At 41.3% G+C, this 20,825-nt stretch overlaps 2 protein-coding genes across 7 annotated transcripts in view; both read left to right on the forward strand.

The window, feature by feature from the left end:
- Nucleotides 1-9,896, forward strand: part of PRDM10 (PR/SET domain 10) — a 96,627-nt gene extending 86,731 nt beyond the window's left edge. For both annotated transcript variants that reach the window (XM_058544811.1, XM_058544810.1), the window contains exons 20-22: nt 1,997-2,156; nt 4,821-4,924; nt 6,973-9,896. In XM_058544811.1, the coding sequence (XP_058400794.1) occupies nt 1,997-2,156; nt 4,821-4,924; nt 6,973-7,173 (465 nt within the window). In that variant the 3' untranslated portion in view covers nt 7,174-9,896. The remainder of the gene's footprint in view (nt 1-1,996; nt 2,157-4,820; nt 4,925-6,972) is intronic.
- A 1,163-nt stretch (nt 9,897-11,059) lies between these two features.
- The window catches only part of NFRKB (nuclear factor related to kappaB binding protein), a 37,263-nt gene continuing 27,497 nt past the window's right edge, over nt 11,060-20,825 (forward strand). For 3 of the 5 annotated variants that reach the window (XM_058544812.1, XM_058544815.1, XM_058544816.1), the window contains exons 1-3: nt 11,525-12,232; nt 13,735-13,890; nt 17,497-17,698. In XM_058544812.1, coding sequence (XP_058400795.1) covers nt 13,756-13,890; nt 17,497-17,698 — 337 coding nt within the window. In that variant the 5' untranslated portion in view covers nt 11,525-12,232; nt 13,735-13,755. Of the gene's footprint in view, nt 11,129-11,524; nt 12,233-13,734; nt 13,891-17,496; nt 17,699-20,825 lie in introns of those variants that run through there. The other 2 variants (XM_058544813.1, XM_058544814.1) reach the window with 2 other exon arrangements.

Below are 20,825 nucleotides of genomic sequence, written 5' to 3' on the forward strand. Positions count from 1 at the left end.
AAAAATATATGTCAAGTAACAATTGATACTAAATAATATGGATAGTGCCACTTCAAAATTAATTGCATTTTCTGCCAAACACCGTGGATGGCACTGGCTGTTGCCAGGCTGGGGTGAGAAGAAGCCAAGAGAAAGGATTTCTCCCTCCTTTGCTGTCTCTGAGCCCTTCTAGTTGCTGCAGAAATCCATAGGATACACGTGCACTTTCTCTCCCTTCCTGTTTGTTGGAGGTTATAGGTGGGGCTTGGGTGCTGCACACCGCCTGCCATGGCTGTGAGGTCTCTTATTACTTCTCCCAGTGCAAGACAAGCAGACTCTCTCCTTGAGTTTCCCACCCCAACTAGCATCACACTTTTTTTTTTTAAACCTCTTTTATTTATTTATTTATTTTTTTGTGAGGAAGATCAGCCCTGAGCTAACGTCCATGCTAATCCTCCTCTTTTTGCTGAGGAAGACCGGGTCTGAGCTAACATCTATTGGCAATCCTCCTCCTTATTCTCCCCAAAGCCCCAGTAGACAGTTGTATGTCATAGTTGCACATCCTTCTAGTTGCTGTATGTGGAACGCCGCCTCAGCATGGCCGGAGAAGTGGCGCGTCAGGGCGCGCCCGGGATCCGAACCTGGGCCGCCAGTAGCGGAGTGTGCGCACTTAACCGCTAAGCCATGGGGCCGGCCCCTAGCATCACATTTTAAGTTTCTCAAAGGAACCTGAGGCTGGAGGGCCAGGAGGGACTCCTCAGAGTTCCTTGTTAGAATGTGATGGCACAGGGACAGGCTTCCGCAAGACTGCTCCCCCTGTCTGCTCCCCAGGCTCTGTCCTGTGCCTCACAGGGCCTTGTGTCTATCCACGTGGACACCCTGACCCACCTGTCTCATTTTCATCCACACTCCTGCAAATGGCGATCCCTTAGCCACCCCCTTAGTCTCAGGTGCCCAAATACCATTAGAGGAACCCATATGCAGAAGACAGGACCCCTGCAAGAGGACGGACCCAGGAAAGAGATTTGTGGAGGCCCTGGAAGTGTGTGCAGGGCCATTTCCATAGGGAATGGGAGGGCTGTGGTCCCCAAAGTGTAGCCTAGAAGTGTGTGGTATATGGTTGGGATATGACGCATATACCAGGTGAGCACATCCATTTGGCCTCATATGAGGAGGGGCACAGCTGGAGAAGGGCCTACCAAGATCCCTGCAGGAGTCTGAGGGTGGTATGGATATATAGATAAGTTATGGGAGTTCAGAAGAGGGAAAGATTATGTTTAGTAGGGAAACAAGGAAATTTTTGTAGAAGTGGTGTTTGAATTAGGTCTTGAAGGAGGGGTATGATTTTGACATGTTGGGGGAGGCATTATGATCTGAATATGCTCTCATTGTGAGTAAAGACACAGCAATGGGAAATTATGGTATATGTATAAAAAACTATTTATGTTAGTAACAGGAAGTGATATTGGAAAAGAAGTTGGAAAGGTAGTTTGGAGTGGAGTGTGGAGGACTTGGATGGCCGACTCCGGAGCTTGGGCTTGATCCACAGACAGGAGCGAGCCTGTCGGCTGGGCGTCTACACTGTGGGCTGTGTTACCTCCACTCACTGGCTGGGATTATCCAGTGCACTCCAGTGGAAATGGTGACTTCTGGTTTCCACTTCCATTTGTGTTACAGATTAGCCTTGTGACACAGGCACGTTATTTGGCTTCTCAATGCTTTTAATCTTACATAATGTAGGTAATTATACTTTCATTCATTTATCTTTCTAACAAGCTTATTGAAATTAAATTTTTGGATACTCTTGTAGACAATCCTTTGAAAACTAATCAGGATTTCATTGTTATGATTGCTTCTCATTAATTCTATTCTTATTTAAAATATTATTTTAGCAGTGATTGGGTATCATAATTCATGTTAGCCTGATTTGTTTTTTTCAGTTATTTGTGTCTTCACTATATTGGAAATTCATAATTTCCTGTTCTTGCTTTCTCTTTCTCTCTTGGTGGCTGGTCAGCCTCTGAGCCCCTCTTCCCAGCAGTCTCAGCAGGGGCTCAGCCCCTCCCACATACAAGGTGGTTCTTCTGCACAAGGCCAGGCCCTCCAGCAGCAGCAGCAGAGTTCCTCTGTACAACACACCTACTTACCCAATGCTTGGAATTCCTTCCGTGGCTATTGTAAGTACGAAACAGGGGTAGTGTTATAGGTGGTGGGTGGGGAATCTGCAGCCATGGGTCATAATTTCATCAGCTTTATAACAGATTTTCTGGATTAAATTATCATTGGTCATCTTCTACACTCTGTAGTACATGTACTTGAATGAGTTTCATGACAAAATTCAAGGCAGTGTTCTCATCTCAGAGAGCCACCCATTTCAGAGACACTAGGAATACTGCTGCAGGAAGTGTAAGCAGGTGGTTTAAAAAGTAGAATAGGTGGATATAGGGTATGTTGATGCTAATGATGCATCTCTTCCACCAATATTTATTGAATTCCCATATATCACTGTGCTAGACCCTGGATGTACAAAAGATTAATATTGACATTCACATCAGTAATACCACACAATAATAATGTTAGCCAACTTTCATTAAGCTCTTACTGTGTGCCAGGAATGATTCTAAACCACATATATATCACATTCAGTATTCACAACAACCTATGAGATAAGCACAATTGTTATTTGCCTTTTACAGATAAGGCAATTTACACATAGAGTAACTTGTCCAAGGAACATAGCTGGTAAAGGGAGGATTGGAACCCAGGCAATCTGGCTCCAGAGTTTATACTCTAAACTACCCCACTGGGCTGCCTCTTCTAATAAGACAGTCTTTGGCTCAAAGAGATCATTACCCAGTAGAGAGAGAGAGATGAGTAGTTGCTTTCAAAACCCTGAGATTAGTGCTACAGAAGCAGTAACAGGCTGGCTGCCAAGGGGCAGAATAGGTAACAATCTTGGTAGGGACGACAGCCTTGGGTATGAGCTGGAAGGTCTGAGGCCTTTATGACTAAAGAAGGAAGGAATAGAAATAGAGTAACAGTTAGACCTAATAGTATGAACTAGGAGGAACAGGGGCCAAGAAGTTAGGAAGGCCAGTGTGGATGTTTCTCTTACTGTTGATTTCTTTCTTGGCGTCCGTCTCTGTTGTGATGGATCTTTGGCTATGTATGTGGATTTGGTATGGAATCAGGCTGAAACTCTACCACTTAGTTATTTTTATAATCTATTCTCTGAAATAATGGTGGTCACAATGAGGGCTGAGTCTAGTTTCTAGTGAGGGAAAGGCTCCTAGTCATGGTAAATACCAGTAGAATCCTGGTAAATAGACTGACATTTATACTGAGTTTAATCCTGTGAAAGAAATGTGGAATGATGCAGATAGCCATGGTCATAATATTATGAGCTAGCATTGTAACCTGAGGAAGAGATTCTAGAATTGAAATTTTTTATTTGGCAAAAAATTTAAAATATACAAAAATAGAATGGGATAATGAACACCTTGGTACCCATTATCCAGCTTCCACGGGGATCAACTCATGGCCAGTCTTGTCTCCTCTGTACCCTCCTGTCATTCTCTCCCAGTGCTTCAACTATATAATAGTTCATATCATTTCATCCATAAATATTTTAGTATATCTCTAAAACCAAAGGAATTAAAAAAAAAACAACTCCAGTACCATTATCACACCTAAAATATAAATGACAGTAATTCTTTAATACCATCTAATATCCAGTGTTCATATTTCTGTGATTATCTCATAAATGTTTTTTTTTAATAGTTGGTATGTTCAAATTGGGTTCCAAATAAGGGCCATACATTGCAATTGATCACATCTTGTGAGTTTCTTTTCTTTTCTTTTTTTTTTTTTTGGTGAGGAAGATTAGCCCTGAGCTAACATCCACTGCCAATCCTCCTCTTTTTGCTGGGGAAGATTGGCCCTGGGCTAACATCCGTGCCCATCTTCCTCTACTTTATATGGGATGCTGCCACAGCATGGCTTGACAAATGGCGCATTGCTGCGCACCTGGGATCCGAACCTGCGAACCCCGGGACGCCGAAGCAGAGTGTGTGCACTTAACCACTATGCCACCAGGACAGCCCCTCTTCTGAGTTTCTTTTAATACATGTGTTCTCTCTCTTTTAAGTTGCAATTTATGTGTTGAAGAAGCTGGGTCATTTTCCTGTAGAATTTCCCACATTCTGGGTTTTGCTCTTGGCATCCCTATATTATCATTTAAGATGCTTTTTTCTGTCCCTTTTATTTCCTGTACACTGGCAATTAGATCTAGAGCCTTGATCAGATTCAAGTTCAGCTTTTTCCCCAGAGACACTTCATAGCTGGTGTTGTGTACTCCCATCAGGAGGGACATAATGTTTGGCTGTCTCCTTTTTTCCTTTGCTCCACTGTTTCATTAGGGATTGCAAAGTTGTCATATTCTGATTCTATCAGTCTTTATTCACTAATTAGCTAGAAAACTTCATTGTGCTACAAATTCACATCTGAATATAAAAGATAAAAATACTGAGCTAACGTAAATCTTTGTAATTTATTTCAAGGCTTTAAAAAATTGTTGCATATTTGTCTATGATATTCAGAAGCCACATATGAGGGAGATTGATTGTTTCCAATATTTGAGAACTCTCTAGTAACCTCATATGATCAATTCTTATGAAAGATGCTTTCACTGTATCAAGAAATCATATCTCATAAGACTCTCACAGCAAGCAGATCCATGGAAAATGTCTCAGTGGGGAGTGTGGTCACTGGTTAGGTATTTGTTTCTACAACTTCTATTAAAATCTGAGACCACTGAACTATGAATATTTCCTGTTTTTCAGCATCTGAGATTCAAATGATGACACTTCCCCCAGGTCAGTTTGTGATTACAGACAGTGGTGTGGCAACTCCTGTCACCACTGGTCAAGTGAAGGCCGTTACTCCGGTAAGCTATGCTGCTCAGGAGGGTTTTCCTGTCCACTATACTGCCCCACTCTCCCCTTCCCCCATCTTCTACTCCTCAGCTTTCCAAATCTGAGTTGGAAGTACCGCCTCTGTATCCCCAAAACACCTTGTGGTGCTATATTATAACCCTTATCACAGTTTATTTTTATTATTGTTTTACTGTCTATTTTTTCTCAGTAGACAATGAATTCCTTGAAAGCTGGGTCTCTTTATCCTCAGTGCCTTGCACAGGAGGCTGGGCTATAGCCAATGCTCAATAAATATCTATTTAATTAATAATTGTAATGAATCTCCTAGATCCATATACATATAGATTTGTAATTGATCACCTTTTTATGTACTTCTTGGAAAGTATATGAGTCTTCATGACTATTGGTCCTCAGCTGGGTTGGAAGAGAATAATACGATGAGTCTATTATGGAGCTCTTTTAAACAATTCATTCACCCCAGGGTGAAAAACATTGCCATAAATTATCTTGTTATATTTAGGTCAGGCAGGTCAATGTTGATTGTATCTGCTGCCTCTGTTTTTATTTTCATTGGTTTGTTCTGGCCTGCCTCTAAGTTGTTAAAAGACAGAGTACGTAAATTTAAATTAAGAAAAATACTCAAAAGTGGCTAAGGATAGTGGGATGTTCCCAGGGGAAGAACGACTGTTTCCCAAGAGGCTTCAAAGAGTAGCAGAATAGTCTAGTGGCCTCAAAAACATGATTTTTTTTTTTTCAAAGTACACTGAAAGCTCACCCATTTCTTAGCACACAAACTCACATTGACTAGACTTAGGAGAGATGTATAAATCCAGAGTAACACTATTGTCAATGAAAACAATAACTAATGTAAAACGGAATAGTCATTAGTGTTTTTGCTCCCTGGAGGAACCATTAACTCTTTACCTTTTTTTGGCCAGGAACTCATTTGGGAACCTGATTATAGCCAAGGATGTTCCTCTCCCCCTGCCACAATATATATACACAAAAATTTAATGTATATTTTCAGGGGTTCATACATTCTCTGAAACCCACCTCTGGACCACCTAGGAGGTCCATGGACCCTAGGTTGGGAACCAGCCCCCTCCTGCTAGAGAAAGACCCACATGGGAAACCAAATCATAATGAGAAAGTTGCCTGATGAGCGTGGACTCAGAACATGTGGCCCTAGATAAATCCACTGGGTATTTGGCTATGGCTTTTTTTCTGGACAGTGCTTGGAAAGACTACTGCCTGAGTTTTCCTCTGTGACTTCTCTTTTTCTCAGCCTGTGTAGCTGACCAATCCTCCCTATGACTGACACATTCTTTCTTTAAAAATGTTAACCTAAGGCAATAGCTAGCTGCAGGCCTGTGGAGAAGTTTTCACGATGAGAGGAAAAATGAGGATAAATAAAGACAATGTATGTTTTCATAAAGCTAAATTTATTCTGTATAAGGGACTTTATTCTAAGGTTGTGTTCTTCCTATGCTTTTGAGTGTTAAAATGTCTCTCATTTGACAGTAGCATTTAAAAAATGACTTTACTTGGCAAAATAAAATTTGGGAACATTTATTATTACTTATAATTTTGCTAGTCTTTGAAATTCTGAAGTCTGGGAACCACTGATCTTGACTACTTTTCTTGGGGGCCATTCTGCCTCTGTAAGGAGACTTTAAATACCTCTTCTTTGATCCATTTTGTAGTAAACTTAAACATTAATTGACAGATAGCAATCTTATTTTATGAGTTTCTAAATTCTTAGGAGCAGAGCAATAGCACATGTTTCCTTTCCCATGTAAGTTACCATTCATGGTGCAAATTTCTGTACCTGAAGTTCTTCACTGTATCATTTGGTAGAGCAACTAAGGTGCTCCCTTAAATTACCTTTGTAGTCTATTACTGTGACTGATTCATCCTCTGAAGGAATTAGGTAAAGCATCTCCCATAGGTACCTATTTTGGTGTCCCCTTGTAACATTTCTTTGTATATTTCTTCCCCTCCACCCCAAGAACGCCCATCTTTAGGCCTCAGATTTCTAAAGATCCTTTTCCTGCTCTAGGGTCATTATGTGTTATCAGAAAGTCAACCAGAATTGGAGGAAAAGCAAGCTTCTGCTCTCTCCGGGGGAGTCCAGGTTCAGACAACTGCACACAGTGACTTGGACCCCCAGACCACCAGCCAACAGCAGCCCACACAGTACATCATTACAACCACCACCAACGGGAATGGGAGCAGTGAAGTGCATATCACTAAACCTTAACTTCTGTCCCTGAGCTAGAATGGAGCAGTCACATCCTGTTTCTCATTCATAAGTCCGAAAGCTTCTGACACTTAGAACTCTTTTTTAAGATTTATCATTCACTCAAGAGTTTGGAAACTACAGTTTTGACACTCATACATACACTGGGACTTATTTTCTCAAGGTCATATTTACCAAACTGACTCTTCAAACCCTAGGAGTTTCTGCCATGGAATGCAGATCTTTCAGGGGAAAGTAGATTTCAAGATGGAGAAAATTTGCCTTGCTCTTGAGTTGGTTTTTTAACACATTGATAAGCCTTACTTTTCCTTTGTGGAAATATTAAGTGGTGTATTGTGTTTGTACCAAAGGTGGAGAAAGGATGTGCCAAGTCCATGGCCACTGGACTTCTTAATTCCAAGCCGTGGCACCAAAGGAGAAGGGGCATTTTATGGGTGTGTGTTAGGTCAGAACTACTTCATCTTGTGAGTCTGTGTTTTCAGTAATTTAACAAAGGGAGCCTACTGAATATGAAAATAAAATTGATGAAACAAAGGTTTGACAGTGATGTTCTGAAAGAAAAACTGCCATCTAAATTTTTTTTCTTATTGCTGATTTTTTTTTTTTAATTGCCTTTTTTGGAAAACTGTTGTTGGGCTATTGGTAGTGCTTTCCACAGATGATGGCCATCAGCAGATTATGGTAGAACCTCACGTTCAGATAGATCTGACTTGATTACTCCACGATGGTGGACTCCCTGTAAGAGAAAAGGTTACTTGATGTCAGCAGAATTTCAACTCCTACGTTAAAGCATTGCCTCCCTTTCTCTGGTTGTGGTTGTAGTAAGAGGATATTGGAGATACTGGTACCAAGAAAAATGACTAAAACAATTATAGATATAAAGTAAAAAGCACTGAAACCTTGTCCTGCCTTACAGGACCCATTTACCATTCATCAGTAAAGGATGAATTCCTTGCTCTTACCATGTGTACATTCAATTCTTGCTCACAGCATTCAGTGTATTTTAGTACTTCTAATGCTATCTTAAAATGAACATTCTTTAAGGTTGGATGGAAAGGTGGCCCTCTTTATTTCTTAATATTTTTAACTTTAAACATATTGCAACTCATCTGGACCTTTTGGTAAGATGACCAACTTTACACTTAGGGAAAAACAAAAATGTGGGGAACATTTATAATATGTTAAGGTAATTATAAGGGGTTTGGAGGAAATCCAGTCTTTATGAATATTACAGTTAGATGGGAGATGAAAGAAAATCTGCCTCGATAGTTTTCCTTATGTGTGTTCCTGTTTAGAGTCTTGTTAGCTATGAATTCAATGGGGAAAAATATTTCCTTTCTTTTTACTGTACATTCCAGTTGTACACATAAAACATTGCAGAAATCAGTATGTATTTTAACAACTTTTTGTGACGTACTAACACATTTTTAGAATAATTATTGCATGGTAGAATTTATCACTCCAGAATAGAAAGACCTAACTTCAGTTTCAAATGAAGTTAACTAATTTATTTTATTTACATTTCTGGGTAAGAACTGGTTCTATAAATTAAGAAGTATAGTAGCTTCTCTATAGTAAAGATATCTTTCTGAAAAGTAAACAGTTCTGTTGAAATAACTTTACTAATGTGTAGATTTTGCACTTTATTTTTGAGACCTCATTCATTTAGTTATCCTTGAAAATTTGGGCACTAAAAGAACTTGAGAAAGTTACTCAGTAAATGCGTAGAAACTGAAAATGGACTCTCTATCTTTGGTAACAAAGAGTCACAAAATAGAGACTCGGGGTCCCAAAGTCCCATAATGTAATGACTGTAAATATCCCCGTGTCCAGTCTACAAAGACTTGCTAGGTGAAGAATATTAGACTTTCCTAAAGGTCCAGTTTAATTTTTATACTTTAAATTTGGCCCTATTGGGTCCTTTTTAATTTGAACCAACAAGGTACCTCCCGTCCCCTCAGGAATAACTTATCACTGAGTGGAATGTTCATTTTATGCCAGTTATTTCAAGTTTTAAAATACACAAACAAAATATTGTGGAAGGACCTCTTTGTCTCCTTCCCATCTAAGTTTTTTTTTTTCTTTTTTCTTTTGCCCTTATGTGGAATAAGTAAAACTAATTTGTATATTATTCACCAGAGATGCAGGTGGCTGTCAAGCCAAACAACACTGCGTTAAGATCAGGTATTCTGCACATTCATTCCAAGGTAATAGATTTTCAAAAGGCCTTGGATTTGAAGAGATGGCAGATTATAAGCCATCTGAGGACCCAATTCGGAAAAAATGTACGTAGCCAATGTTTATACTGTGGCCTCTCTTAAGACACATTGGCACTGCAGACTTTGATCAGTGCATTTGAAAATTTTGGAGTAGGTTACATATAGATTTTACATTTTTATTGTTTGATTTCTGCCCACATAAATAGACATTTCATCATGTAAAATTCCTGTTATTCTGGATAAACCTATTGTTTTGATCTTCTTCAATTATTTTCTGATTTGGAATTATCCTTTCAAGAAACTTAAGATGTCTAGAGCTAAAAAGCACTTCATGAGACGCTAAAGATGATCCACAGGTTGAAAATGTTGACCCTATCCTGTTATTTAAATGTGAACATTTATTGTACATTCAGTGAGTTATAGTGTTAATAGTGTTGTGCTACTCAGCAGGTGTAAAAATTAATAAATATTTTTTTTAATAAACTTCCTTGTTTGTGTGTGTGAAGCTACAAGAGTACTGAGATGGTTACTTTTTTTTTTTTTTTAAACTTACAACTTAGCGCTTTGACTCTTTGTTTCACCCTAGGCTGGTCAGAGACCCAAGGTAAGGGAATTTATGGACGACAACTGTGGGATGATGTCCCCTGCCCTTTTCCTTGGTTTCTAATTCAAGGACCTCCCAACGGTCTAACAGGAGCTGAGGGCAGGCGTGCAGCCCTCAGGGGAGCGGAGATGGGGCCTTATTCGGAAACCACTCTTTTCCAACCAGGTGCGAACAGTAGTTTGGCCCGCCGGCTTCTCTGACATATTTCCGTCCAGTCGAGAGAACTGAGGATGGTCTCTGCCCGACCGGTGGGAGGAGCGGTGGAATAAGTATTCTGAAGCCGCTCTACATAAACCCCAGTGAATAAAGAGAAAGGGACCCAGATTCTTAACAAGAGGAACATTACCGAGTTTCCTATGAAAGTATTTCTCCGATATGTGTACTTTCTTTCCGGACGTCGAGGGCCCGGGGACGGGAGGGAGAAATGGGGACACGCCGGGGGCAGAGGCTCAGGGCCGCGTTCTCCTCACCGAAACTCGAAAAACCGCGGTTCCCCAAACTGTACAACGGGAACTAACGGCATAGCGCATACAGCTGTCGTACTAAGAGGGCGGAAAGAAAGAGCAGCGTATGCTCTCTGCAAACGTTAGCTAGTAAAATTGCATTCACTTACTCAGGGGCTCTACAGCCTCAATTCTCGGCCAGGCAAAGACAACCGACACACCCCGCCCTCCGGAAGTTTCTAAATCAGGTGAGACCAACAAGCCAACTGAAAACTGCATCCCACGACCCAGCCGCGCCGGCTAGCGCCGCCCCCGGCCCCCCGCCCGCTCCAGGCCCCCGGCCCCCCGCCCGCTCCAGGCCCCCGGCCCCCCGCCCGCTCCAGGCCCCCGCCCCCCGCGCGGTCTCCGCCCCCCGCGCGGTCTCCGCCCCCGGCACGCTCCAGGCCCCGCCCCGCTAGGCCCCGCCCCGCTAGGCCCCGCCCCGCTAGGCCCCGCCCCGCTAGGCCCCGCCCCGCTAGGCCCCGCCCCGCTAGGCCCCGCCCCCGTCACGCTCCAGGCCCCGCCCCTTCCGCCGCCCGAGCCCGGAGCGTGCGCGCACCGAGACGCCTTGCGGGAGCGAGCGCGTCCCGGAGCCCGCGGGCCGAGAAGCTCAGCGGATAAGGGGACCCGCGCCTGCGGCTCAGGTTGGGGTGGGCAGGGGGCTGCGAAGGGTTAAAGTGTTGCGGCGGAGTGGAGGGAGGGAGCGGCTGGGTCTCCGAGGGTCGCTGCTTCTCTGGGCATGGGGCAGGGGAGCGGGCGTGTTGGGAGCCAGGTGGCCCCGTGGGTGGGGGTTAGGCTTAGGCACGGTGTGGGGGAGGGGCCGTGGGCGGAGAGGTGCAGTTTAGAGGGGCGAGACCTGGGCATTGGGCTGGGGCAAGGTTGATAAGGGAGGGGTTTGCAGCAGGGGCAACGGATTTGGAGCCGGCAGTTGCTCCGGAAGGAGCCAAGGGTTTAGCTTCTGCATTGGGGAGGGTCCAGGAGGGAAGGTTAGCCCAGGTGCAGAGGAAAGACCATTGGGAGAGGCCTTCCTGGTCTGGGAAAGAAATCATTGGCTTCCGGGCTTCTAATCCTCTGGCAGCTGCCTGCTTTTTGTATTTCGAGATCCTTATTCAAAATAGTAGCAGGGCAAAGGTTACCACTGGAACAGATTAAATTTAGCTACACATCCACGGTAATTGAAGAAACTTGTGAGCAAGTTGTGAAACAGAGGTGAGCCTCCTAAGAGTCAGGTAGAACACTGGCTTTGCAGCTGTTACCCTGTTCTGTGTCAGTTCTGTTAAGAGGACTTTATGCTAAGCATCATTTCTTTTTCCTATTTTAAAGTTTTGTTAAATTGCAGATGCCATGTGCTTTCTCACTTGCTTCAGTTATTTAGGCACCAAGAATGTTCAAGATGTTGTAATTCACCATGTGCTGAAAGGTGATGGGGCACAGTTGCTTGGGGACCACACAGCTACTTTGTCTGACACTAATCTTTCTGCAGTATCTTTACACAGATCTGAAATCTCTTCAAGATAACTTGAAATAATTTGTGGGAAGGTACTTCTTTTAGTAGTAGTATTATATGTCTGCTCTTTATCAGTTGAGAGTTTTGGAATAAGTCATTACATTACTACATTATATGGCTAAGTCGTGTAAATTGTCATCCATCCGGAGATTATTCATTGCAGGATTCCAGGATTGGAAGTAACAGTAGAGAGGACCTGGTCCAACTCCCCTTGATTTTACAGATAAGGAAACTGATACCTGGTCAGGTAAGATTTGCCTAAGGTCACTAAGATTAGGTTAGAAGTTTGGTGTTTGGACTAAGTCTATTTTTTTTTCTTTTATTTTTACTGCGCTTGTTAGTCTGTTTGGTAGGAATAGGAGAGAGAGAGAATGGCCTTAGCAAATGTTTGTAGAGTGAGTTGAGTTCAAGCTCCCTGTGATCCTGTTAGCTTTATTCAGTCCTGCGGCCCCAGCTTTACACCTCATTCCTGCCGTCAGACGCCTTATGAGAGGCTCTCTGAAAATGTTGTAGTATGTACTTTCCTAAAGGTGGCCCGCAATGTTCAGTTATTACAGGAAGGAGAAAAATGGCATTACATTTACATATTTATGAAGATCAGATGGGCAAGCTAAAGGCAGATTGGCTGCTGACTTTACTGGCTGTCATGGTCAAGTGCTTGGAGCCTCTGGACTCCAAAAGTCATATTATGTGGACTACTAAAGTCATATTAAGACGCTCCCCTTTTGTAATTTAAATTGAGAGTTTATACAGGAGGTATTGTGTATAGTGTTAAGAATATGAGTTTGCAGTCCGGCAGACCTGAGTTTCAGTCCTACCCCTGGGGTTGGGCAAGTTGCGTATCTACTTTGATCCTCAGTTTTTTGTTTTTTTTTTTAAATTTTTATTTATTTGTTTATTTTTGGTGAGAAAGATTGGCTCTGAGCTAACATCTGTTGCCACTTTTCTTTTTGCTGAGGAATATCAGCCCTGAGCTAACGTCTGTGCCCATCTTTCTCTATTTTCTGTGTGGGACGCCACCACAGCATGGCTTGATGAGCACTGTAGGTCCGCACTTGGGATCCCAACCTACGAACCCCAGACTGCCAAAGCGGAGCTCGTGGACTTAACCATTCGCCACCAGCCCAGCCGTGATCCTCAGTTTTAATATCTGCAGAATAGATATAATAACCCGGTCTTGCACAGTTGTAAGAATTAAATGAGGTATATGAAAGGCCAGGCACTTAATAGACCCCCATTAAATAACTTACTGTTAGTGTCTGAGCTTTACTGGTCTATGTGGATTTTCAGTGAATATTTTTTGTGAAACAACAGCAAAGAATTGCTGAAAAAAAAAAAAAAAAAGGACAGTTAATTGTTAAAGAAATTATGTTATAGTAGAGAGATTATTGGCCTGAGAAGTCTAAGTTGTGGACTCTGATCGGTTTATCATTTAATCTCCGAGTCTCATTTTGCTCTTGTAAAATGAAGGTATAAGAAATTCTGGAAATTTGGGAGTTACTGTAGAAGCATTCTGAGTAACAAGAGACGTACTAGATAAGATTTGAAAATTCGGATGAGATGCAGTGGTTGGAAGGGAGGGAGGAGAGCTGTTTAGCTGTAATAAGGATGTAAGGATAAGGTAGATAAATAGATTTCAGATTGAGTATTTTCTGGGTCAGAATATTTTCTGGAGGAGTGGTGGTGTCAACCAGATCCCTGGGATTTCTGCCTTTCTATCTTGAGGTATGACTGCATGTATTTGTCTAGATTACCTGTGGAGCATAAACAATGGATTCCTTGGACCATATGCTGACGGATCCCCTGGAACTGGGTCCATGTGGAGATGGCCATGGCACACGTATTATGGAGGATTGCCTCCTGGGGGGCACCAGGGTTAGTCTGCCCGAGGACCTTCTGGAGGATGTAAGTAGTAACATCATCACTGTTTTTTTCTCTCTATCAGCTTCCCCATAGCTGCTATTATAAACCTTTTCCACAGTCTGCAAGTTTTCAGTCTTTTTTGCTCCCTCCTGTTTCATTTTCTACATTGCAACCAGAATGATCTCTATCTTTTTTTTTAAGTGTGAAGTCTATTTAATATTCTGATTAAGGAAGAAATTATAAACTACGTTCTGCATGTTTAATAACAGGTCAACATAACTTGATAATTTGGTATCAGCCCTATTTTTAACAAGATAATTTTCAACAATTAACAGAAAGTTTTATCTTTTAAGAGCAGAATTATGTGTTTACATTAAAAGTTACCTCTGTTGTGAATCATGAAACAAAACCCAAATGTATTATCTCTGTCCATAAGGTAACCTTTTAGTCAGTTAATAGGAGGTGCTCTGGGATAAGGTATCCGTGTGCTTTGACCACTTTCACAGGCAGGCTGGGTAATCACCATCATTATTAAGGTGGTTACCATTTATTAAGTGCTTATTATGTGCGAGGCACTAGGTATGCTCAAACATGTATTTATGGTGTTTATTTTGCCATATTTCAAACATACACAGGTGTAGAATTTCAAATAGCAAACATTCATCTGTGCATTATCCAGTTTTAGGAGATAATTTCGTTTAGTCATATTTGGTTTAGATTTTTCTTTCATATTATGTCACACATTGTAGGTAAAGCCACCATTTTGCCCTTATCTTATTCCCTTTCCCACCTGAAGTAACAACTGCTGAAGTCGGTGTATAGTCATGTGCTGCATAGCCACGTATACGGTGGTGGTCCCATAATATTATAATGGAGCTGAAAAATTCCTATTGCCTAGTGACATCATAGCCACGTGGTGCAATGCATTACTTAATGTGCTTGTGGTTATGCTGGTGTAAACAAACCTAGTGTGCTGCCAGTCATAGGAGATGACAGCTCCACGTGTATTATTGCCCCTGGAGACCTTTCAGTGGGTCAGGATGGGGAGGTAGAAGACAGTGATATTGATGATCCTCACCCTGTGTAGGCCTAGGCTAATGTGTATGTGTCTTAGTTTTTAACAAAAAATTTTAAAAGGTAGGGGCCGGCCCCGTGGCTTAGTGGTTAAGTGAGCGTGCTCCACTGCTGGCGACCCGGGTTCGGATCCCGGGCTCGCACCGACACGCTGCTTCTCTGGCCATGCTGAGGCCGTGTCCCACATACAGCAACTAGAAGGATGTGCAGCTGTGGCACACAACTATCTACTGGGGCTGTGGGGGGAAAAAAATAAATAAATAAAATCTTTAAAAAAAAAAAAAAATTTTAAAAGGTAAAAAAAAAAATTTTTCTTCATAGAAAAAAGCTTGTATAATAAGGATATGAAGAAAGAAAATATTTTTATGCAGCCGTGCAATGTGTTTGTTTTAAGCTAAGTGTTATTACAAAAGAGTGAAAAAGTTAAGAAAAATTAAAATGTTTATAAAGTAAAAAAGTTACAGTAAGCTAAGGTTAATTTATTATTGAAGAGAGAAAATTATTTTTTATAGCTCTATCGTAGCCTAAATATACAGTGTTTATCAAGTCTACAGTAGTGTACAGTAATATCCTAGGCCTTCACATTCACTCACCACTCACTGACCCAGAGCATCTTCCAGTCCTGCAGGCTCCATTCATGGTAAGTGCCTTGTACAGATGTACCATTTTTTATCTTTTATACTGTAGTTTTACTGTAACTTTTCTATGTTTAGATATGTTTAGATACACAAATACTTACCATTTGTGTTACAGTTGCCTACAGCATTCAGTACAATAACATGCTGTACAGGCTTGTAGCCTAAGAGCAATAGACTATACCATATAGCTTAGGTGTGTGGCAGGCTACACCATCTAGATTTGTGTAAGTACACTCTGATGTTCACACAACAATGAAATTGCCTAATGACGAATTTCTCAGGACGTATCCCTGTTGTTAAGTGACGCATGACTTTATATCCTTCCCATCTGTGTTTTCTTTGCATACCCTTTCAAGTAAATCTCTTTATGTCAACAAACTCTTGTTTTATTGAGTACCTACTTTATGCCAGACACTGAGATGTTAGGAGTAAAGTGGTGTGCAAAAATAGATTTGCAGGGGAAAATCTTGGACCCTGAGCCTGAGGTGTGTCCTCAGGCTTTGGTACATGCATGCAGTGGTTGGATTTCTGGGTTGTCTCCTGCTTAAACACTTCAGTGGCTCTCCATTGTCCTGAGGATAAAGTCACAAGTTCTTAACATGTTTAGGTTTCTTGCTTTTCTCTCTACTGTCTGTTGCTTCCTCTCTCCATCCCTGTCCTTGCACTAGCCAAACGTTACCTGCAGTCTTTTTTTTAATTAAAAAAAGTGAGATGTATCACATATAAGAAGAATATATAAAATGCTTATATATACAGTTTAAGCAGTAATAAAACACCCATGTAGCCACCACTTAGGTTAAGAAGTAGAACGCTACCAATACCATTCAAGCCCCCTGTGTGCCCCTCCCCATCTCATCCCTCTCCATTCCCTCCACAGGGGAATGTTTTTTAATTGTTCCTTTGTTTTTGTGGTTTTGCTCTGTGGATTTTTAACCCTCCTGCCTCAACATCTTTTTTTTCCTTTCCTTATCCGCTTCTGTCTTAAATGTCACTTCCTCTGGTAGATATTCTCTGAAACCTTAAGTCTGGGATGTGTGCTTCTCCAATGTGTTCCTAGGTAAACTTCTTAAGTACATTGTAATTGCTTGTTTAATTGTAACTTTTTTGTGTGTTTTTGAGGAAGATCAGCCCTGAGCTAACATCCACGCCAATCCTCCTCTTTTTGCTGAGGAAGACTGGCCCTGGGCTAACATCTGTGCCTGTCTTACTCCACTTTATGTGGAACACCGCCACAGCATGGCCTAACAAGCGGTGCATCGGTGCACACCCAGGATCCGAACCCGGGCCACCAGCAGCGGAGCACGTGCACTTAACCGCTACGGCACAGGGCCGGCCCCTAATTGTGACTTCTTAAATTACATTGTATTGCTTGTTTAATTGTTCCCTCCTCTAGATAATATATATACCAGTCTAGCTTAGTACTTAGCACAGAGAAGATGTCCAGTGTGTAATTGTTGAGTTGAAATGAGCTCCATCCTGCTGCTGCTTGCTCTGAGTAGGTGACCTGAACTCACGTTCTCTCCTCTCATGTTAACTTTTTCCTTCTACTCATTTTAAGCTGAATTCAGAGGTCCACCATCATATCTGTTGTTGGCAGAAATGGTTTCCAAATGGGATTCTCTCTACCGAGATAATTTTCCTCTAGATTATTATTTACTGTTGGGTATAAGATAGTGGTTTGTATATACTCTTTACTAATCTCTAAGTTTTGAGAATTGAATAAAGATCAGTGAAATTTTAGTTTGTTTAAAAAACTTAAAAACTTGGATGGTAGTGGTGGTTGCACAACAATGTGAATGTACGTAATGCCACTGAACTGTACACTTAAAGGGGGGTAAAATGGTAAATTTTATGTATATTTTACCACTCACACACAAAAAATTAAAAGCTTATTTTGCTCTTGTTTACTTTCTCTTGCTTTTCCTTGTTCTCCTAGCCTGAGATATTCTTTGATGTAGTGAGCCTCTCCACGTGGCAAGAAGTATTGAGTGACTCTCAGCGTGAACACCTCCAGCAGTTTCTGCCTCACTTTCCTGAAGACAGTATTGAGCAGCAAAGTCAGCTCATCCTGGCCCTGTTCAGTGGGGAGAACTTCCGCTTTGGGAACCCTCTGCACATTGCCCAGAAGCTTTTCCGAGGTGCGTGGCTCAGCATTCTCTTTCTCAGAGGGCTGGAGGGTGGCAAGACATTTATTTATGTGAATATTCCTGTCTTTATTTTGTTCTGTTTATTTTCGTGTACAGATACTGACTCAGTAGAGAGTGGTTTTGTGCAACACTTTGCTGCCTAGACCATTCTTTTTTTTTTTAAGAAAATTTTTTGACTTACATAGAAAATATATAAATCATAAATGTATTGCTCAGTGATTTCTTATAATATGAACTCAGCTGTGTAACCACCATCCAGATCAAGAAATAAAACATTACTAGCATGCTAGAGCCATCCTTTATGAGTAGTCTTTAAAAATTTTAAAGAACATGACACTTTACTGCCAAGCATTTCAACATGTATATGTCTCTTAACAAGAATGTTCTCCCACATAACCACATCCAAGAAATTTTACATTGAGCAAATAATATCATAAAATATCACATATTAAGATTTTCTCAATTATTCCCAAAATGTCCTTTATAGTTACCTTTTAAATCCAGGATCCGTTCAAGGTTCGTGTGTTGTGTTTGGATCTCATGTCTCAGCTCCTTGAATCTAGGGCGCTCTGCGTTTTTTTTTTCCTTTGTTTTTCAAAACACTTTTTTGTGTGTGTGTGTGAGAGGAAGATTAGCCCTGAGCTAACATCCGTTGCCAGTCCTCCTCTTTTTGCTGAGGAAGATTGGCCCATCTTCCTCTACTTTATGTGGGACGCCGCCACAGCATGGCTTGACAAGTGGCGCGTCGGTCCGCGCCCGGGATCTGAACCTGCGGACCCCGGGCCGCTGAAGCGGAGCACGCAAGCTTAACTGCTACTCCACTGGGCTGGCCCCTGGCTCGTTTCTTGAAGGTCAGATTTCCCGTTTTCCTACAACATGACACAGTAGCATAACACGGTGGGTAAGAGCTTAAAACTCTGGAGCTGGACTCCAGGCCTGATTTCCACTTTTATTAGCTGTGTGACCTTGGGCAAGTTATTTAACTTCTTTGTGCCTCAGTGTCTTCATCTGTACAATGAGGATTTAGTAGTACCTACTTTATGGGGTGGTTGTGAAGACTAAATGAGTTAATATATGCAAGGATAGTGGCAGTTATGTGTCAGGTACTATTCTAAGTGTTTGCTGTTATTAGTTACTTTGGCTGTTATTAGGGTGGTTGGAAGAAAAAGAGGAACACCTTGTGTGTGGACCCTTGTTTTAGCTTTCTGAGATTAGCTTCTCATTCTTTCCCTCTCAGTTCTCATGATAGCCTGCATGCTCAAATCTGATATGTTGGAAACGGACCTCTCCAGACTCCTCCTCTCAGGCGATTTGCCGGTTGCAGATGTCTGATGCGCTAGGGACCATGTTCAGTTGACCTCTCCATTGCTCCTCTTCCTGCCCCAGCAGCTGGACTGTCAGCAGGTCTAATCTTTCTCACCCCAAAATATGTGTCAAGTTGATCTACTTCCATTCATTTAACCTCCATTTCCTAATCAGCTGATATGTGCCAGATGTTCTTCGAGGTTCTGGAGATACAGTAATGATCTTACATTCTCTCTCTCTTTTTCAATAGCGTGATGCTATTTCACTTTTTTTTAAAATTGAAATATAGTTCACATATAATATTGTATTTAGTTTCAGCTGTACAATATAGTAATTTGACATTTATTTACATTCCAAAATGATCATCCAGATAAGACTAGTAACCATCTGTCATCATACAAAGTTATTATAATATTATGAACTCTATTCCCTATGCTGAACATTACATCCCTGTGACTTATTTATTTTTTGCCTGGAAGTTTGTACCTCTTAATCTCCTTCACCTGTTTTCCACTTCCCCCTACTCTCCTCCGGCAACCACCAATTTGTTTTGTGTATCTGTGAGTCTGTTTCTATTTTGTTTTGTTTGTTTGTTTTGTTTTTTAGATTCCACATATAAGTGAAATCACACAGTATTTGTCTTTCTCCGTCTGACTTAGTTCACTTAGCCTAATACCCTCTATATCTATCTGTGTTGTCTCAAATGGGAGTATTTCATTCTTTTTTATGGCTGAGTAATATTCCATATCTTGGCTGTTGTAAATAATGCTGTAGTGAACATAGGGGTGCATATATCTTTTTGAATTAGTGTTTTCATTTTCTTTGGGTAAATACCCAGAAGTGGAATTGCTGGATCATATGATAGTTCTATTTTTAATTTTTTGAGGAACCTCTGTACTGTTTTCCGTAGTGGTTGTACTAATTTACATTCCCACCAGCTGTGAACGAGAGTTCCCTTTTCTCCATGTTCTTGCCAATAGTTGTTATTTCTTGTCTTTTTGATGGTAGCCATTCTGATAGTTGTGAGGTGATATCTCATTGTGGTTTTGCATTTCCCTGATGGTTAGTGATGTTGAGCATCTTTTCATGTACCTGTTGGCCATCAGTATGTCTTCTTTGGAAAAAATGTCTGTTCGGGTCCTCTGCCGATTTTTTAATCAGATTATTTGTTTTTTCAATGTATAAGTTCTTTATATATTTTGGATATTAACTCCTTATCGGATATATCATTTGCAAATATATTTTCCCATTCAGTAGGTTGTCTTTTTATTTTGTTGATGGTTTCCTTTGCTGTGCACAAACTTTTTACTTTTATGTAGTCCCGTTTGTTTATTTTTGCTTTTGTTGCCCTTGCTTGAGGGGATGTATCCAAAAAAATGTTGCTAAGACTGATGTCAAAGAGTTTACTGCCTATGTTTTCTTCTTGGAGTTTATGGTTTCAGTTCTTATAAGTCTTTTTTTTATTTATTTTTTTATTTTTTTGTGTGAGGAAGACTGGCCCTGAGCTAACATCTGCCAATCCTCTTCTTTTTGCTGAGGAAGACTGGCCCTGTGCTAACATCCATGCCCGTCTTCCTCCACTTTATATGGGACGCCGCCACAGCATGTCTTGACAAGCGGTGCGTCAGTGTGCGCCCAGGATCCGAACCAGCGAGCCCTGGGCACTTAACCGCTTGCGCCACTGGGCTGGCCCTACGTTTAAGTCTTTAATCCATTTTGAGTTTATTTTTGTATATGGTGTAAGAAAATGGTGCAGTTTCACTCTTTTGCATATACCTGTTCAGTTTTCCCAACACGATTTATTAAAGAGAGT

The sequence above is a fragment of the Diceros bicornis genome, chromosome 7, assembly GCF_020826845.1.
Source record: "Diceros bicornis minor isolate mBicDic1 chromosome 7, mDicBic1.mat.cur, whole genome shotgun sequence".
NCBI classification, from domain to species: Eukaryota; Metazoa; Chordata; class Mammalia; order Perissodactyla; family Rhinocerotidae; genus Diceros; species Diceros bicornis.